The sequence below is a fragment of the Bufo gargarizans genome, chromosome 2 (genome assembly GCF_014858855.1).
Source record: "Bufo gargarizans isolate SCDJY-AF-19 chromosome 2, ASM1485885v1, whole genome shotgun sequence".
NCBI lineage: Eukaryota > Metazoa > Chordata > Amphibia > Anura > Bufonidae > Bufo > Bufo gargarizans.
Genome location: NC_058081.1, coordinates 183,579,044 through 183,597,847, shown reverse-complemented (window position 1 = coordinate 183,597,847; position 18,804 = coordinate 183,579,044). Strand labels below are relative to the sequence as shown.

At 41.6% G+C, this 18,804-nt stretch overlaps 1 protein-coding gene across 2 annotated transcripts in view; it reads left to right on the top strand.

Annotated features, from left to right (window-relative positions):
• SHF (Src homology 2 domain containing F) overlaps positions 1-18,804 on the top strand; it is a 281,291-nt gene that overhangs the window by 133,084 nt on the left and 129,403 nt on the right. For both annotated transcript variants that reach the window (XM_044283320.1, XM_044283319.1), the window contains exon 3: positions 16,323-16,541. In XM_044283320.1, coding sequence (XP_044139255.1) covers positions 16,323-16,541 — 219 coding nt within the window. The remainder of the gene's footprint in view (positions 1-16,322; positions 16,542-18,804) is intronic.

Genomic DNA, 18,804 nt, shown 5'->3' with positions numbered 1-18,804 from the left:
AAGGACTCTATTATTGTCAATGGGTCCTATCCAGCTCCATTGGTTTGTTATGTGCCGGCTCTTTTAACAGAGCAGAAAAAGAGATCAGTGAACCAAGCCTTAAAGAGGTATTGTGGTTACATTAGGATAACCATTAGATCAGTGGGACCACAGGGATCCCCACCAATCATGAGAATGAGGGCCCATACCTCCCTTCAGCTCCCCTGAAATACCCTTTAAAGTGTCCAATACATAGAAAATATTCAGCTCACCAATGTTAGATCTACTGTCAGCCTCATATATTCACTGTGTTCGGAAAAAACAGCACTTCAGCTAAGGGAAATCTTGCCAAGAAAAGTAGAGGTTCCAGAAATCACGTTTAAAAATCAGCATTTTAATAATGATCATGGTTAACATGATTGAGAACCAGTGCACTATGGTTCAAAACATGTAAAGTATTTTTTCCTTTAATTCATGGATTTGCCATGTCTTTTTAAAGCAGGGCTCAGCTACCTCCGGCACTCCAGATGTTCTGAAATTGCAACACTAAGAATGCACCATTCACTTCATGGGTTAATCTGAATGGCATTACTGCTATACTTACTACATGGAAATTAGAAGCTCTTTGCTCAAAAGCACCCTATAGGACTTTATAGAGAAGTACTGAGTAGTATAGATTTAAATAAAGAACTTGGGATGAGAGAGAGCATTAGCTGCTGAATCCTGCCTGTTCTGTCTGCCTCTGCTGCTCACTGCTCCTCCTCTCTTCATAGACTTCTATGGTATGATGTCATCTGGTGTTCAGTGAGCAGGCAGTCTGTCTTGGTCTGACAGAATTCAGAGTGAATATTAGTTTGGAAAAACAACTGACAGCAAAGTTTCTAATATTGGCCTGTATTATTGATGCAACAGCAGAGGCCACTTATTGATAATTGTTATGTTTTTGGTACTAAATCGACTGGTTCTGACCTATGGAAATTTGTTGGAACATTTATTATTAATGTTTCAAAATGTTTTGTTATGTTTTACAACTTATGTCAAATAACATTCTAAGTTCTGGCTATACTTTTTAAGATGTAGGTTATGTAATGTGCATCTTCTTGATAGACAGAGCAGAACAACAACAACAAAATCAGATGTGAATGTGGCCTTACTTGGGATTTATTTGGGAGCGTGCTGACTTCAAGGGTGACTGCCATCTTAGAGATAAGTGGAGTCCTTGGTAGTAAAACTTTTATCAGGTGATTGGCAGCTGATATCATTTTGAGTCTACTGCCTTGTTCTCAGTCATTTTCATCTCTCTGTTGTAAAACATTTTATAAATCAGACCTTTACAAGCCTGCAAGTCCTAAAAGCTGCAATTTATTTCACTAGCAACTCTGTGTGTGGGGAAAATGTATTATTAACCTCTTAAGGCCTCCTTCACGCAAGCAATAGGGATTGTGGCAGGATCTGTTCAGGAAAAAACTGCTGGTTTTGCACCCAAGTCCAATCCGTTTTATCTGCGATTGCATTCAGTGTTAGTTTATTTTAATGTTGGGATTGTATGTGGATTGCATATGTTTTTCACGTCTGTGAAGAACAACACTCTATATCTCCTAGCAATCATTAATGAAAAACGCATTGCATCCGGATGCCAAGCCCCATTCACTTCTGTGGAGCCAGAGCTGCATGAAAAAACGCACAATATAGAACATGCTGCGATTCTCGTGCAACGCAGAAATGATGCGTGAAAAAAATTCTGTCCGGATGCTATGCATTTACTACACACATCACATCCGGACGGAAAACTCGCTCATGTGAAAGAGCCAATTTTTCAGTTTGTTCACTTTAGTTTTTCCCTCCCCACCTTCCAAGACCCATAACTTTTTACATTTTCAATTCATGTAACCATATGAATGTTGTTGTTTTTTTGAGGCATCACTTTTTTTGTAAATAGCACCAATTTATTTACAATTTGAATAAAAAAAAAAAAAATTCTGTCATCCTCCCCCTTTTTTTTTTTTTTTGTCCCCCGAGGAGGGTACCTGAGCATGGGATTATTTGATTGCCCATACCAGGTGATGCCCCACCTGCAGCAACTCCTAGCATGCCTGGACTGCCTATAGCAGGGAACAGCAGCCTTCGGCTCTCCAGCTGTTCTGAAACCTATGACTCCCAGAATCCCCCGTTCCCTTCTGTGGGAGTTACAAGAGCAGCTGAGTAAGTTTGCATGCTGGGAGTTGTGTTTCACAGCATCTGCAGTGCCGAAGGTTGCTGACCCCTTGCCTACAGTTATCAGGGCATGTTAGGAGTTGGAAGGATACAGGTTGGACATTCCTGATTTATACCATATACTGCAATACTTTACTTTTGCAGTCTATTTGGATTGTGACAGTTTCCTATTAAGCCATGCCACAAGTAGGGCTTAATAGAAAAATTACAATTGCAGGCCTGGGAGCCATGACAACTGATTGCCACCCTGTGATCTTGCACAGGGGAAGGTAGTGGGTGTCACAGGGAGTACTTGCCTCTAACTGCTCATGTGTCACTATTGACATGCCATCTAAGAGGTGAAGTGTCTATGATCTAAAATATCTCTGATAATGGACTTTGCTTATCGGGTGTCAGCTGAGTATTACAGCTGACACTTTGTCAGCGATTGCTCTGCCTCAGCTTTTGAGCTGCAGCCATCTTAAATCTCTCTTACATGTATGCTGGATGTTGCTAAGGAGTTAAGGCGTCTCTTTTAGTATACTGGTAATGTGAAGGAATTTGCCTTAATATAGATAACAGCCTTCAGCTTACATAGTACAATACTACACCATAACAGCGAGGTTTCTTTTTCATGTTTGAAAACGCTTAAAGGGAACCTGTCACCCAAAAATCGCCTATTAAGCTGTTTACAGTACCTTATAGTGCTGTATAGTCGTTTCCTGATGCACTTTTTGTTAGTTTTGCAGCATGTATGCTCAGTCAGAAATCGATGTTATATTCAGCTGCTGCCCCGTGCTTCAAGTCAGGCTTGAAGTCACGGGGGCAGCGGCCTCGGCGTCTTACATGGCCCTCTCCCCGCCCCCTGCCTCTGTGACTGACAGCCGAAATCCGATTCCGGGACCGCGCTCAACGGCCGCATGCGCAGTAAAGGGCGGCAGGAGCGCGGTCCCGGCTGCCGCGCGTACTACGCGCCGTCTTACTTTCGCCGCACTGCGCATGCGCCCGACATCCTGTATCAAACGCGCCCGCGCCCAGATGCCGGGCGCGGGCGCGTTTGATACAGGATGTCGGGCGCATGCGCAGTGCGGCGAAAGTAAGACGGCGCGTAGTACGCGCGGCAGCCGGGACCGCGCTCCTGCCGCCCTTTACTGCGCATGCGGCCGTTGAGCGCGGTCCCGGAATCGGATTTCGGCTGTCAGTCACAGAGGCAGGGGGCGGGGAGAGGGCCATGTAAGACGCCGAGGCCGCTGCCCCCGTGACTTCAAGCCTGACTTGAAGCACGGGGCAGCAGCTGAATATAACATCGATTTCTGACTGAGCATACATGCTGCAAAACTAACAAAAAGTGCATCAGGAAACGACTATACAGCACTATAAGGTACTGTAAACAGCTTAATAGGCGATTTTTGGGTGACAGGTTCCCTTTAAAGGGGTTTTCCCATGACCAATGTTAAAAAATTAAATTCAACATCATATAGGAGGACATAGCAATGTCTTTCTAACAAAGCTAGAACCGGCCCTGTACCTCACATGGATCCAGAGATCTCCCCATTCGTTGCTGTGCTAGATTTAGATCAAGCTGACCGCTCAAGGGGAGTGTCTGTTCTGCAGCAGCTCAGGGGGCATGCCCTTTCTACTGCAGCTCTCTCACATGTGGCCTTCTCAGTGAGAAAAAAAAAGAAAATAAACAGCAGGTGGCGCTATACAGATAACATTTTATTGAATAACTCTGTGACTATGCAACATTTTTTATTATATGCAATTACGAAAGTATTCAGATCCAGATGCTGGTTTGAAGACTGTAGAATATTTTATTATGGGACAACCTCTTTAAATAAGGTCTGTCATCAGACTATGCTGCTCTGCCACAGTCAGCAGTGATTGACAGCTTGTATACATGCAGATAAATACAGTAGCAACACGTCAGTCACTATGGAGAGAGGACACTTCCCTCATGAATACAGTGGACTCTACTTAGGAGCCCATTTTATGATTTCATAGCTCCTATTAGCCAAATGAGTCAATATTTTTGTTTTGTTGGGGCTATTTGGAAAGTGGACCTGTCCCAATACTATATTGGACATAATAGGGCATCAGTCTCATGACAGATCTGCTTTAAGGCACTTCTTGGAGTTCTCTAACTGAATATAATAAATTAATACTTACCACCTTTTTGCAAGTTTATCAGCATCACCTCCTGTCACCATGTGATGAGATAAGACACCAGGTCTGATGACCGACATTTGCCTCTCACTCAGCAGTCTCTGAACTGGCTGAAGTTCACATCCGTTCTATCACAATTTTCCAGACATGGTAAACAGTCTGCTAAAAAGGCTTTAAAAAGAATATTCAAAATGTGAAACATTTTTACTCATCCTTTCTCAGGGGTCCGGACTAAAAAAAATATCAAGGAGCCATTGGCTCATAATCTGAAAAATGTAGGAGCCAAACTAAAATTTTTATTCGCCAAACTTGAAATACATAGAATTACGGTATAATAAAAAAAAAAAACACACCTTACCTAGGGTTGTCACGATACCAAAATTTTGACTCTATTTCGATACCATAAAAAAAGTACTGCGATACTCGATACCACGTGAAAAAAATAACTCTAAAAATGCAGCGTGCATTCCAGATTTTATGGAACGTCTGGACCATAATAGAACAGTCCTAACCTAATTTTTGTTGAGACAAGGTGACAAAAAAATGGCAAATTTGCATTATTTTTTTTTTTCTGTTACGGCGTTCACCGCATAGGAGATTTTGAAATATTTTAATATTTCACACTTTTTCGGGTGTGGCGATATGTCATTTTTTTTATTGTTTATATATTTTATATGTAAAATTGGGCAAGGGGGTGATTAAGACTTAATACTATACTGTTTTTTACCTTTTTTTTTTTTTTTTACTTTTTATTTAATACCTATTTGCCCCATTAGGGGCTAAAACCTGGGATTTTTCATCCCTTGTCCTATTCAGCCTGATAGAGCTCTATTAGGGTGAATAGGACTTCACACTCTCCCTGCTGCTCTGTGCTTTGTGCACACAGCAGCATGGAGCTGACCATGGCAGCCAGGGCTTCAGTAGCGTCCTGGCTGCCATGGTAACCGATCAGAGCCCCAGGCTTACACTGCTGGGGCTCCGATCGAAAGCTGCCACTGCCACCAATGATAATACTTGGGGGATGGGGGGTTGGGGGCGCACTGCACCACCAATGATTATAATACTTTGGGGGGGTTGGGGGCACACTGAGCCACCAATGATTTTACTTTATAATACATTTCTGACATGGCAGCGCGTGCCATGTCAGAAATGTGAAAGCGGCAGAGGTCTAGGCGCAAATGGCAACAAGACTACAAAGTCTTGTCGCCATTTTGCAATTCTAGGTTGCATTTGCGACCATTTTAGTTGCCATCTGGAGCCCTGCTTTCTCCTTTTATTCTTAACCCAAATCTGTAGTTAATGTGATTATTCTATTAGAAAGAGAATCAAGACTATAAAAAGGATGCAAACATAAATGTAGCTCTATGTAGATGCCTATATTACATTATATTTGTTTACTTCATTGATAAATGTAGGGATTTTGCTGTCATTGTTTATGAACAGAATTATTTAAAAAATGTCCATATAAATTAACGGGTGTGGACCCAGTGTGTCACTGAACAGCCATAGCTTAGGGCTACTCCTAAAGACGTTATCTAAGTTGCTTCCTGGTCCTCAGACTTCAACCCTATACAGGAATCAGGCCTCCACTGCAGGGAAACTACAAGGCTGCTACCTCTTGAAGTTGTCTCTGTTCAGTAACAGCTCACGGGGGTGGGTCAAGAGACACCAGTGCATGACAACAAGTGGTAGACAAGAATGTAGTCAGTGGAAGAGCTGAGGTCAGGGCAGGCAGTGTTTTTTCAATCCGGTAAACAGGCAATGGGTCAGGCTGCCCAATTTCAGTAGGGAAGTAGGTAGGATTCAGGACAGGCAGCACAGGATCAATCTGATAAACAGGCAGAGATCTGGCACAGGAAGTCAAATCAATATTATAATGTGTAAATGTGTTGTACTACTATAGCTTACCTATGCAGGACTAAACAAACTTAGAACCTGTTGCTTAGGCACCTTTCTATAAGGGAAGGTACCCTAAATAAACTGGGAAGGCTGCCATTGGCTGGGGACTGAGTAGGCCACGTGCTAGCCCTTTAGAAGCCAGGGAGAGCATGCACACCCTACAGGGGCAGGGACTAGCAGGCAGGATTCAGGGAAACCAGAAGAGGCCTACAGCGTGAAGCAGGCAAAATAACACACTTTTAAAATAAGAAACCTAAAGAATGGTGTTCTGACACAATTTTGAGAAACCATGGAAACCATGAAAAGAATGGCATCTCCTGCACTTGTGAGAATGTGACTCTTGTTTTTGCAGTGCGGGTAGATAAGAGCACACTGACTCTGCTGTAAAGGGACAATTCCGTCAGAAACACACTTTTGTAAGTACTTTTGACTGTTTCTCTTTTTACTTTCAGCAGTACTATGCTGAATTAAATCAGACCTCTATTGCTGCAATCTGATGTCCGGTTGCAGAAAAAGTTTTACCTTTTTATTATTATGCAAATTAACCTGCTCGGAGCACCGCTTCATCTCTTCCGATATGAAAGCAACTTACGGGAGATTTCAGAGCCAGGCATCTGCCAAATGCACTATGATCAACCCGAACAGGCAGTATGCTTGGTTTAACAAGATTGATCATGGTGGCAGGTAGTCATGGAGTGAATTCAAAAATTATATGCAGAAAAACATTCACTTTTTTATTTAATTTTTTTGAAAAAAAAATAAATAAAAACACATAGCATATTCACAGATTGTCTGTTAATAGACAGACATTTTTATGGAAATGTCCCTTTACTTTTTATTGTATATACAAGAATTTGCAGAAACTTGATTCCTGTTATCCTTTTAAAACATAGCGTACGTTGTGTGATATATGCTATGTATATTGTTCTTCAGGGGTGATATAGTAGGTTGGGCTGATAAGGGAGGTTGACTAGGTTTCCTTTTTGTGAACTGGGGTGTTTTGTTTCTGTTTTTTGTTTTGTCCTATTTGGTGTATTGAAATTTCAATAAAATTTGATTGAAAAAAATTAAAATAAAACATTGACAGAAAATAGAGATTTTGGTATATAAGAAAATAGGAATTTTTTGGTAACAAATTGTGTTTTCTGAAGCTTAACTAATGTTTTCCTCTCTTCCTCTTTCCGGCATGGTTAACCTTGGTGGATTTGGGAATATATGATATAGTGTAATATATTTGCTCATATGTAAATACGTTGTAGTTCTGCCACTTCTGCACTTTAATTTCTGTGCTCTCCCCGGGACAGTGATCTGTGTGCTACATCTCTCTTCATTACCAGCCAGTGATTTACTGGCAGATGTTGTGTGAGCAGTTGGCACTATGAAGGTGTTGCAGATCATTGCTGCCAACCGGCATGGCATGCTTGATTGTTCTGCATTCCTGTATTGTATAAACTGCGTTCTCCTTATCAACTGCATAACGTACCTAATGTATTAACTTAAGATCAAAATGAGTTATAAACTGCACAAAAACTGTCTCCTAACAGTAATCCCTGGAACTGGATATATGCATTCATTCTGATACATAGAAAGCATAACTGTGTGCAAAATGTTTGTGTAATGACTATGGGTTAACTGACAAGCAAAATGTGAGGGCAGAGGCTTATTTATACTTTTTTGTAGATTGTTACAGTACTAGGGGGCACAAAAAATGAACTTAATATTTTAATTTTTAACAACTGATGGAAACTATATATGTCTGGATAACATGCTTCTTCGAAATAGATGGAACATAAAGTTTCTTGGTAGTAAATAGTTTACTACTGATGACCTATCCTCTGGATAGGTCATAAACATATGATGGGTGGCTGTTCGACACCCGGGACCCCCGCCAATCAGCTGTTTGAGAAGGCATCTGCACTCGCAGTAGCGCCACGGCCTTCTTTAAGTTTATTCTATGTCATGTGAAGTCACTTTCATCAGCCACATGGCCTAGGTGTGTCTTATTGAAGTGAATGGAGCTGAGCTGTGATACCAAGCACAGCTGCTATGAATTGTACAGCACTGTGCTTGGTGAGCAGAGAGAAATCTTCTCAAACAGCTGATCGGGCAGGGGCCCAGAGGATAGGTCATCAGTATTAAAGTATTGAATCGGACTCTATCTCCAACTGTCAATCCACACTTATTTCCCCATTTCTCCCTTCCCCCCACGGTGGTTGTCTCGGTGGTTATCGCCAATAGTCACTCCAATCCCTCCCCCCCGCTCAATATGGCAGGGAATGGGAAAACTGGTGAAGGTCCCAATACCAACAATATGTTGTATTGATCCCTACTCTATTATGTGTACAATGGGACATTTAATGTATTATGTCTGCCTGTTGGCAGAAGTTGTATTGATGTATTTGCACTTGGCACTGTCAAATCTTTTATTTTCTGTAATTGTGTATAAGAAAACTGAATAAAGAAAAAAAAATGTATTAGTAAATCTCAGAAAACCCTTTTTAAACACTTGAGTTGTTCTTTCTAACAGTGTTTGGTTTTTTGGCCAATGACCATCACAGATTTTCTGTAGCCCATGAATGGCTTTTACAATTTTTTTATTTTATCATTTCTACTAGGATTATAATCCTAAACCAAGATCATAATGAAAAATGTTTAGGTGCAACCATGGCAGGAGAATTTTAAATGGTGGTAAGAAGACCCTTTGTACAAGAAAACGTAATGATCATCAATGCTCAATGTAACATCTGTGATATTATAAATACGTCTCACATTCTGTGCAAATTCTTTCTCTGGGCAATAATGATGGGTGAGGTTGCAGAAAACTGCAGTTTCCCCCCTAGTGTGTAGCGCGCTCATCAGCATTTACTGTTGGAAATAATATCTGGGTGGCGCTCCCCATTCCTGAAAGTATCTTGAAAGTGATGTCTTTCCTTAGCCAAAAAAGCTTGGTTTTCTGGTTGCAAACTGTAGATCTCAAAGTAGCCAACTATAGTAAGCCCAAAAGTGGTGTTGGGTGCTGCAGTCAGGGTAATGTGGCAGGAAATGGTTATTCCCCCACAGCCTTTTCATAGTATGGCACCCAACACAAGGAGACACCAAAGAAATCTTGGATTTTATTGGAAAACGTATTGGGAAAATACAGTGTTCAGAAATGCAAATTCAGGAGTCTCTTATTATGGAATGCACAGTTCACAGGAGATACAATTGATCCTGGGCAAATCTGGTCTCTAGTCTGACGTAATACTTCAGATGTCCAGTCTGTCCATGCTCTAGTCTAGGTATACCATCAATGTTGTAAAGTATTTGATCTTAGTTTCTTTCAGCTGTACTCATTTATAACTGCTGTCTTTCATGCACCACCTACTGTCTTATAACCCATATGAGTCTGATAATAGTTTGATGGTTCTGGCACCCTTCCAGTTTTCCATACTGAGCAGATTATTTTCGGGCTGAATTGTTCAGGCATGAGACCTTCACTAGAATAGAGGTTGCTCATGCATGATATGACATCTCTATTAGATAAAGCAGTTAATACACTTGACATTCAAAAAATGAGAATTGAAGATTTTGTTTCTGAGAATATGAATGACAACAAGCAATAATGGTTGCATTTTGCCTACTATTTCATTAGATTCCTCTAAAGGCCTGTACAGTGTAATCTGGATATATAAACTATATTTATGCCAGCATTAAGGGATTAGTTCTTCATTTATGAAAGAGAGCATAGTCTTTTTTTACACCTTAAATGGCTTCTGTCACTCCCGAGAAGTCATATATATTTTTTTTTGGGCTAATTAAAATCCTTATACTGCGATTTTTCAATATATAGGGCTCTTACCCTTTTCTGTTGGCTAGTTTCTTTAAAAACGGCACTTTTATAATATGTAAATTACCTCTCTACCAGGTAATTTGGTAGCCGCCACATCCTCCTTTAAAAAAAACGCTCCCTCCTCCTGCTGATTGACAGGGCCAGCGAGTGCTCTCCTCCTCCGACTGGCCCTGTCTGCAATTCAAATCCTGCGCCTGCACCTCATTAGGCGCAGGCGCTCTGAGAGAAGGACGCTCGCTTCCTCAGTGCGCCTGCGCCGATGCAGTCTTCTCTTTTGGGTTTAGAGGTGATGTCATCGGCGCAGGCGCACTGAGGAAGTGCTGAGGAAGCGAGCGTCCATCTCTCAGAGCGCCTGCACCGAATGAGGTGCAAGCGCGGGATTTGAATTGCAGACAGGGCCAGTCGGAAGAGGAGAGCACTCCCTGGCCCTGTCAATCAGCAGGAGGAGGGGCGTTTTTTTAAAGGAGGATGCGGCGGCTACCAGCAAATAGACGCCCTACTTGCTGGTAGAGAGGTAATTTACATATTATAAATGTGCAGTTTCTTTAAAAACTAGCCAACAGAAAAGGGTAAGAACACTATATATTGAAAAATCGCAGTATAAGGATTTTATTTAGCCTAAAAATGACTTTTGCGGGGTGACAGAAGCCCTTTAAGAGGCAATTTTTTATGATTGCATGTACTCATTTTTGGCTAAATCATTATTCATTTGTTTTTGTTTTTAAATATTGAGCTGTTCTGTCACAAAGGGTTAACAGTTCTTCTAACTGTGTGACTGGTACTTCCACTTTGTATATATTTTTGCCTCAAAATCATTGCAATGCAATAATAAAATGCAATAATAAAAAAAATTGCCCCTGAAGGTGTACATATCCTGTAACATAGTGATGTCCATGAAAAGGGCAAACTACAATTATTGTTCCATAAGTCCTGCCTGGTCCTACTGTACTGTTCCATAAAGTTCTCACTTTTGGGGGGAAAAGTTTCATTGTATAGTGCGGGAAAAACAGCACCTCATAAAATATGACATTCCTTTGCTGCGGAGTATAGCAATATAGTAATATGTTATTTTTAACTAAAGGTAACTACTAAATGGTCAAATTAACACTATATTCCCACAACAGGGATGAAAAACAACCATTAAAAACTGTACATTTTTCATGGCCTTTGTTTAACGGATGCTTTTCTGACAAATGCCCATTAAAACTGCCCTCTTTTACTTGTATGAAGGCAGCCGGTCGTGAATATGGACAAAACAGAACATGTCCTATTTTTTTATAGCCATTATTCACGGTCAGTATAAATACACCCATAAACTGTCATTTTTCTGAACATGGCCGTTAAAAACCCCAAAAATGTCCATGAAACTGAAATTTTTCACTGTTAATGGGGTGGGGGCTTGTGAATGTCACAGTTAAGGGGCAGGGCACTGTTGAGGTCACTGCTAAGGTGACAGGGTGCTGTGGAGGTCACTGTTAAAGGGGTGGAGGTCAATGTTAAGGGAGCAATAGAGGTCACTGTTAAGGGGGGTGCGCACTGTGAAGGCCACAGTTAAGGAGGGGGTTTTGTGGAGTTCACAGTTAAGGGGCAAGCAGCTGTGGAGGTCACTGTTAAGGCTGCAGGGTGCATAGATCACTGTTTATAGGGGGCAGATAATAAAACAGTGTGTAACTGCTGGAGTATGTAGGGCTCTTAGCGATTTCCCCATAAAAAAGAGGGCAAGAATTAGTCTCCTGGGCACCTTTGGAACAAATACAATGAACACATAAAAAGTCCAATTCATACTCTGGCAATAATTTTATACACTATACATTTATGGTTTCATGATATTTTAGACAACTCAGAAAACTTAAGGTTTACTTTGATTGCGATTCTCATGGTAGCTTTGAGAAGAATTAGAGTTGGCCATTACCTTCAATGACCTATTTAACCACCACAAGGAGTATACTAAATGCTCAATTTGGTTAAATGGCATAGACTTGCTGACTTGTCTACATGTGGAATATACCTCGGGGATACTATGTTGTTTTCTCAATCACAGGGCCTTAATTGGAGTGACTATTTCATGAACACTTTGAGTGATTAAAAGCTTTAGTTAGAGACTATTGTCCGTCATCCTGCTGTTATACGTAATGATTAAATCCATAATGAGAAGTTGGCAGACATTGAGGGGGAGGAAGCATTGCTGAGATTTTTAATCACTTTGGAAAGAAGAAGAATCAATCATCAATAATCTCAATCTATGAAACATATAGAAGTGAATATCAGGAAGCTGCTGTAGTTAATGTATGCTGGATCCTGACGAAATGGCAGAAGGAACCATAAAAAACCTGCATTCGAGAGAATGCCATCAGTGATCCAGAACAGGGGTAAACTATGCATTGAACATTGCAGACTTTGCAATTAGCCAAAAATATAATACAGCAATCATATATGGAATATGTGTATATGCTGGATAATGTATGTAACATTGGATGATCTTTGTGCCTTGTTGTGACTTTATTGTTCGTGTGGTAGGTGTTACCGGCGATAGCTGTACACGGGGGAGGTGTTATCAGTGATAGATAGCACGCTCTGTAAGTGTGTATACATGGATAGCTGGAGTCACAGATAGTGGTACATGGGGGAGGAGTTATTAGTGATAGCATTCTCTGTGTAAGTGTGTATACATAGATAGTTGTCAGTCACTGATAGCTGTACATGGAGTGGTGTTATCAGTGATTGATAGCATTCTCTGTGTAACTGTGTATACAGAGATAGTTGTCAGTCACTCATAGCTGTACATAGGGAAGTGTTATCAGTGATTGATAGCATTCTCTGTGTAAGTGTGTATACATAGCTGGCAGTCACTGATAGTTGTACACAGAGGAATTATCAGTGATTGATGGTATTCTCTATGTGAGTGTATATACAGAGATAGCTATCAGTAACTGATAATTCCTCCCTCATGAACAATAATATCAGATATGAGATATAAATATATAAATTACAAGTTTACTGAATGTTTTCCCAGAAAACAATATAACGAGCTGCTCAGCTCAACAATGCCAATTGTCCTCTGGACATTTCCTAAAAGTAAACGGTGGTGGACCCTATGCAGTAAATGCTCTGCAACCCCTCTTAACCTGGATTGACCTTTAGAGCTGTAATTCAAGAGGTGAGGGAAGAGATTTATTGAGGGTCTACTACAAGAAGCCCAGGATGCTTCCCTGTTAGTGAACAGCCAGCAGACACTAAAGGGTGTATTAGACACTCCAATCGCGCAGAAGATTGTTGGGAGGGAAGCGTTCCCTCCCGGTAATTGTCTGCTCGCTTGTCTAGGAGACCACTGCTATTACATGCAGCGATCTCCTCGGCAACATCGCTCGCCCCCGTGCTGTATAGTGGTCTGCTACCAACAAATCCTGATCTTTCAGAGCGCTCATTGTCGATCTCCGAGCGGAAAATCTGCCCCTCTAATGCACCATTAAGCTTTTTGTCATGCTTCCACAAGGAACTTCCAGGCAGTGTTTAAACTGGTTTCCAGGTCACTTATCTAGCAATGTCAGCAGTTTTGACAGTTAAAACTGCTGACAGATTTGATTTAACAGTATAGCATCCCAAGTGAGATGCATTGTACACTGCAGTTTTACTCTGGCCTTTACTCCGGTGCCTTGGGTTGATGTGCGCTAAGGATATAGGGGGGGATTTGCACCGAAAAAGGGGCTTTAAAAAGTCATAGGCTGCGTGACTGACTGGTTAAATCTTTCAGATTTCATGCCGCCCTAAAGGGGGGGTGGGAAGGGGGTTGTGGCCAGCCCCCCCGACAAATGTATCTTAATTTACGCCAATTTCTCATGCAAATGAAGCCAGAAATCTATGACCGCTCTGATCTGTTGTAGATTTCTATTTAGACTCACAGACTGCAGGAGGATACACCTGATTTAAGACGAGCTATGCACCTTTCCATAAATTGGGCACATCGTTCGCCGATCATGATAGATCTCCTCCACAGTATTTTGCCACTTTGTGCTCCTAGTAATCAGTGTGGGTTGGAGGAAGATCTCTTTTACAGCGGCTGAAGAAGATGGATCATCTCATAATAATATGGATCTACTGAGCGCACAGCTAGTTAATACATTGCTGGCATGGGAGAAAGCCTTAGCAAACATTTGTGTTACAAGATGAGACGGATTGCCAGAGCAATTCTGTCATTATTGATGTTTTGGTTTTAAGCAGTATGGGCCAATACCCAGCATTCAGTGATTGAGGAGCATTTGGAAGCGAGCACACATCATCCCTGGCACTATTCCAGAACTGCTCTAAAGCATGTGCCTGGATATCATTGTAGGTAAAAAAAATTAACTCCTGAATCGGCTTTGCTTTCTTCAGAACACCGCCGTGTATATAAAGAGCTGCGCCGCAGGTCTTCTGGGACCCATCTAGTGGTCTTGTTAGGTTTAAGTCTGAACATTTGCTTTGTTTTGTTCATAAGCAGGCGATTTAACATTGCTTTTGATTTCCTTCGGTGATCAAAAATAATTGTGTTAGAGAAATACGTGGTTGGTTATATAGATATATTTATCATGCAATTGCATATAATAAAATGCATACAGTACTGCACACACGAAAAGCCTTGATTAAAAGTGTGTGGGGGGAGGGTGGGCTTCCACTGTAAAAATATTGGTCTTTCTTACTCTGTATGCTTATCAACAGTTCCAACAGTAAGGGTATGTTTTTCACATGTCAGAACTTGACTGAAGTTCATGTGCCCCCTGAATATAATGGCATCACCCACTGCCCCCCCCCCCCCTAAATATAATAATGACATGTTCTGCCCTCTGAATATAATACCACACACTATGCCCCTGGAATATGATAGCTTTACATGTGTGCTGCATAAATATAATAGTGCCCTGTACTTCCTCAGATCAGTGCCACACGTGCTGGCCATGCAAGAAAATAAATCACAGCACCATACTAATTTAGTTGCTCCTTCCTTTCCCCTGCCACCATTCAATGGTGCACGTCAAATTTCTGGACCGCCCGGTCTCCTTTGGAAGGATCACCTGCATATTGTGAGAAAGTACGGAATGGTTTGGCAGGGAGCCTAGGGTTCTTGTGGACCTGTCAGTGCTTGTTAAGGTACTTTCCACTCCTGAAGGTGCAGATACAATTGAAGGTCACAGGGGAATTCCTGGTCTGCATCCTGCTTCTACCAGCATTGGGAACCAGCTCTTTAACGACTGGTTTTGGAGAACTGGGAAGAACTGTCTAAATCTTATTCCTGGAGGAATGAGAATAGAAGAGTTGGGGTGTTATTACGCTGCCCAATCTTTGATGCTAACCCACCATTGGCTACTGAAGGCGTTCCTCCCTCATTCCCTTCTATAGATGATCTGCAGCACATCCCTAATTTTACTAGGAGATGTGCTGCCAATAATAGGGCATCCTGATGAACCTCCTGTTCAACCTGATGAAAGATGCTAGTCAGCTGATGAACAAGCTTTTACTTTTTCATCAGCTGGGCGATTATACTGGCCAATTATCGGGAATGAGCAGTCATATCCCAGATAATTGGCCTGAAGGTGTGCAGTCTAATTAGGCCTTTGTCCATCCTTCTTTCCTCTATAAAGCAGTCTTCCTCTTTAGAAAGCCTAACTGATCACTTTTTCTGGGCAGTACTATATACAAAGCAAAAAGTGAAAAAATAAAAGTAAATGAAGTTCTTGGTGAAGCCAATCTCCCAAGAGACAGCAATCTGTTTTACACATACGGCTCTTTCCGATTTTTCCCTTGTAGAGACGAGCAGGAAAGCAGCTACCTGGCATCTAATAAGCTTTTTACCACAAACCAGGAAGTCCTGTCCCCGTTGACCGACCACTTATTGACTCTTCACCCCAGACAGATGCTTCCTTGCATCTCTCTGTATGGAAAGCGGCTGTCTACTGGAGAGAGAGTAATATACAGTACTCAAGACATAATGTATAATGCACGGTCTACATAGCAAATAAGACAGGCAGGAGGAGCTGCTGACAGGCTCCATTTACATGAGCTACGCTTGGGAATAAAGTGAGAAACACAAGTGAATAGTTAGTTTTTTCTAAATCTATTTTAGCTGGATGAATTTGCATAAAATGTTCATTGCATGCTGTAGGTTTCCTTCCACATTTTCCCTTCATCCAATTTGATCAGTAAAAACTGCACTTTTTGTCTTTTTATGTAAAAAAAATAATAATAAATTCATAAATCAATGTTTTCTTATTTCTTTGCACAGAAATTCGCAGAAGGGGATCCAAAGATTTGCCTTGTAAACCCTTACATTTATATGACACACCATATGAACCATCAGAAAATGGATTTGAATCAGAAGGTGAAAAATCATCTGGTCAACGGCCACGGGAGTCTAGGCTGCCACAGGATGATGAGCGGCCTCCAGAAGAGTATGACCAGCCTTGGGAATGGAAGAAAGAGCGAATTTCTAAGGCATTTGCAGGTCAGTTGATACTGTACAGTCACCCACATTAGCACTAAGGAGGTATTTATATGAGGACACCATGGTCACGGCAGGAAGCTCCATTAAGCAGTGCAGGAAGAACAACAGATATGATCTAAAACAAAGGTCAACCAGAAGAAATCCACATGGTGGACGTTTTGACCTTGCTAGCAGCACAGACTGAAGAGCTATGTGCATTACATTTGTCAGTGTTGATTATGCAATTCATCACTTTAAGTAAAATAAGCACACGGACCATGAGTCTCTGTATTTAAAGGCAGTGGAAGGTTAACATTTTACCATTTCTAGAAGCGCTACTGCCCCAAAATGATGTGTGTAAATGATTCCTGATGCATATACCTGTGTATACATTCCATGTGCATTTGTATATAATGTACGGGAGTCTGTGTTTAACATCCATCTCTGTCTATCATCTCCCTGGTTCTCTCTCTCTCTCTCTCTTGCTATTTCTAGATCCCTCCTGCTATCTCTACCTCTCTCTATCGCCATCTCCACCTCTCACTCTATCGCTTTCTCTCGCGCTCTCTCTGTCGCTATCTCTCGCGCTCTCTCTGTCACTATCTCTTGCGCTCTCTCTGTCGCTATCTCTCGCCCTCTCTGTCGCTTTCTCTCGCGCTCTCTCTGTCGCTATCTCTCGCGCTCTCTCTGTCGCTTTCTCTCGCGCTCTCTCTGTCGCTTTCTCTCGCGCTCTCTCTGTCGCTTTCTCTCGCGCTCTCTCTGTCGCTATCTCTCGCGCTCTCTGTCGCTATCTCTCGTGCTCTCTCTGTCGCTATCTCTCGTGCTCTCTCTGTCGCTATCTCTCGTGTTCTCTCTGTCGCTATCTCTCGTGCTCTCTCTGTCGCTATCTCTCGTGCTCTCTCTGTCGCTATCTCTCGCGCTCTCTCTGTCGCTATCTCTCGTGCTCTCTCTGTCGCTATCTCTCGTGCTCTCTCTGTCGCTATCTCTCGTGCTCTCTCTGTCGCTATCTCTCTGTCGCTATCTCTCTATCGCTTTCTCTCGCGCTCTCTGTCGCTATCTCTCATGCTCTCTGTCGCTATCTCTCGCGCTCTCTCTGTCGCTATCTCTCGCGCTCTCTCTGTCGCTATCTCTCTGTCGCTATCTCTCGCGCTCTGTCGCTATCTCACTCTATCGCTACAGATGGAGCAGGGTTAGCACTCAAACTCTTAACTCTAATTTCTTAAATCATCGCGTTATCTTGAAACAAAAGCCATTGAAAAGCAATTGAAGGTGTTTGCTTAGTTTAGATAACACATCTCAGAAAGCATGAGTGTTAACTCTACTACATCGGTATCTCTCTATCGCTCTCTCTCTCGCTCCCTCTCTAGCTCTCTTGCTATCTCAAATGTGTCTATTAATTTATGTATTTATATAAATTGAATGCTAATGTTTAATTGTGAAACAAATTCCTTACTTAGTCAAACCATTACTAGTGGACGTTGCTTTGTAAAAGGGTACTCTTCTACAGATCATTATGCCCCTTGAGGGTACAACCACACGTGCCATAAATGTTCCAGATTCCTCACAATTAATTTTTGAGCAGCAAAGCGGATGAGATTTCAACAAATCTCATTTATACACTTCATAAAAACTCTGGGCAGAGTCTGGGCAGCAGCTGACATGTGGTGAAGATTTTAAAATGTGCTGCATGTCAGCTTTACATGACCACCATGGATTTCACCCTTTGCAAGCAACATCTGCATCAAAGTGACATGTCACTCATGTAAATCCTGTTACAGATTTTTTGCTGCATTTTATGTCCCATGTGGATGGGCCCTCAAAAAACAGTCTCGTGTAGTATTTATGAAATATATTTTATGTGCAGTTATTGTGGATGTGTACCACATCCATAATAACTTTAAACGGCATCTGTCAGTAGATTTGTAACTATGGAACTGGCATGTGCAGCTGAAGGTATCTGTGTTGGTCCCATGTCCCAAGTTGCAAGAAAAAGTATGTGAACCCTTTGGAATGATATGGATTTCTGCACAAATTGGTCATAAAATGTGATCTGATCTTCATCTAAGTCACAACAATAGACAATCACAGTCTGCATAAACTAATAACACACAAAGAATTAAACGTTACCATGTTTTTATTGAACACACCATGTAAACATTCACACTGCAGGTGGAAAAAGTATGTGAACCCTTGGATTTAATAACTGGTGGAACCTCCTTTTGCAGCAATAACAACCAAACGTTTCCTGTAGTTGCAGATCAGACGTACATACGGTCAGGAGTAA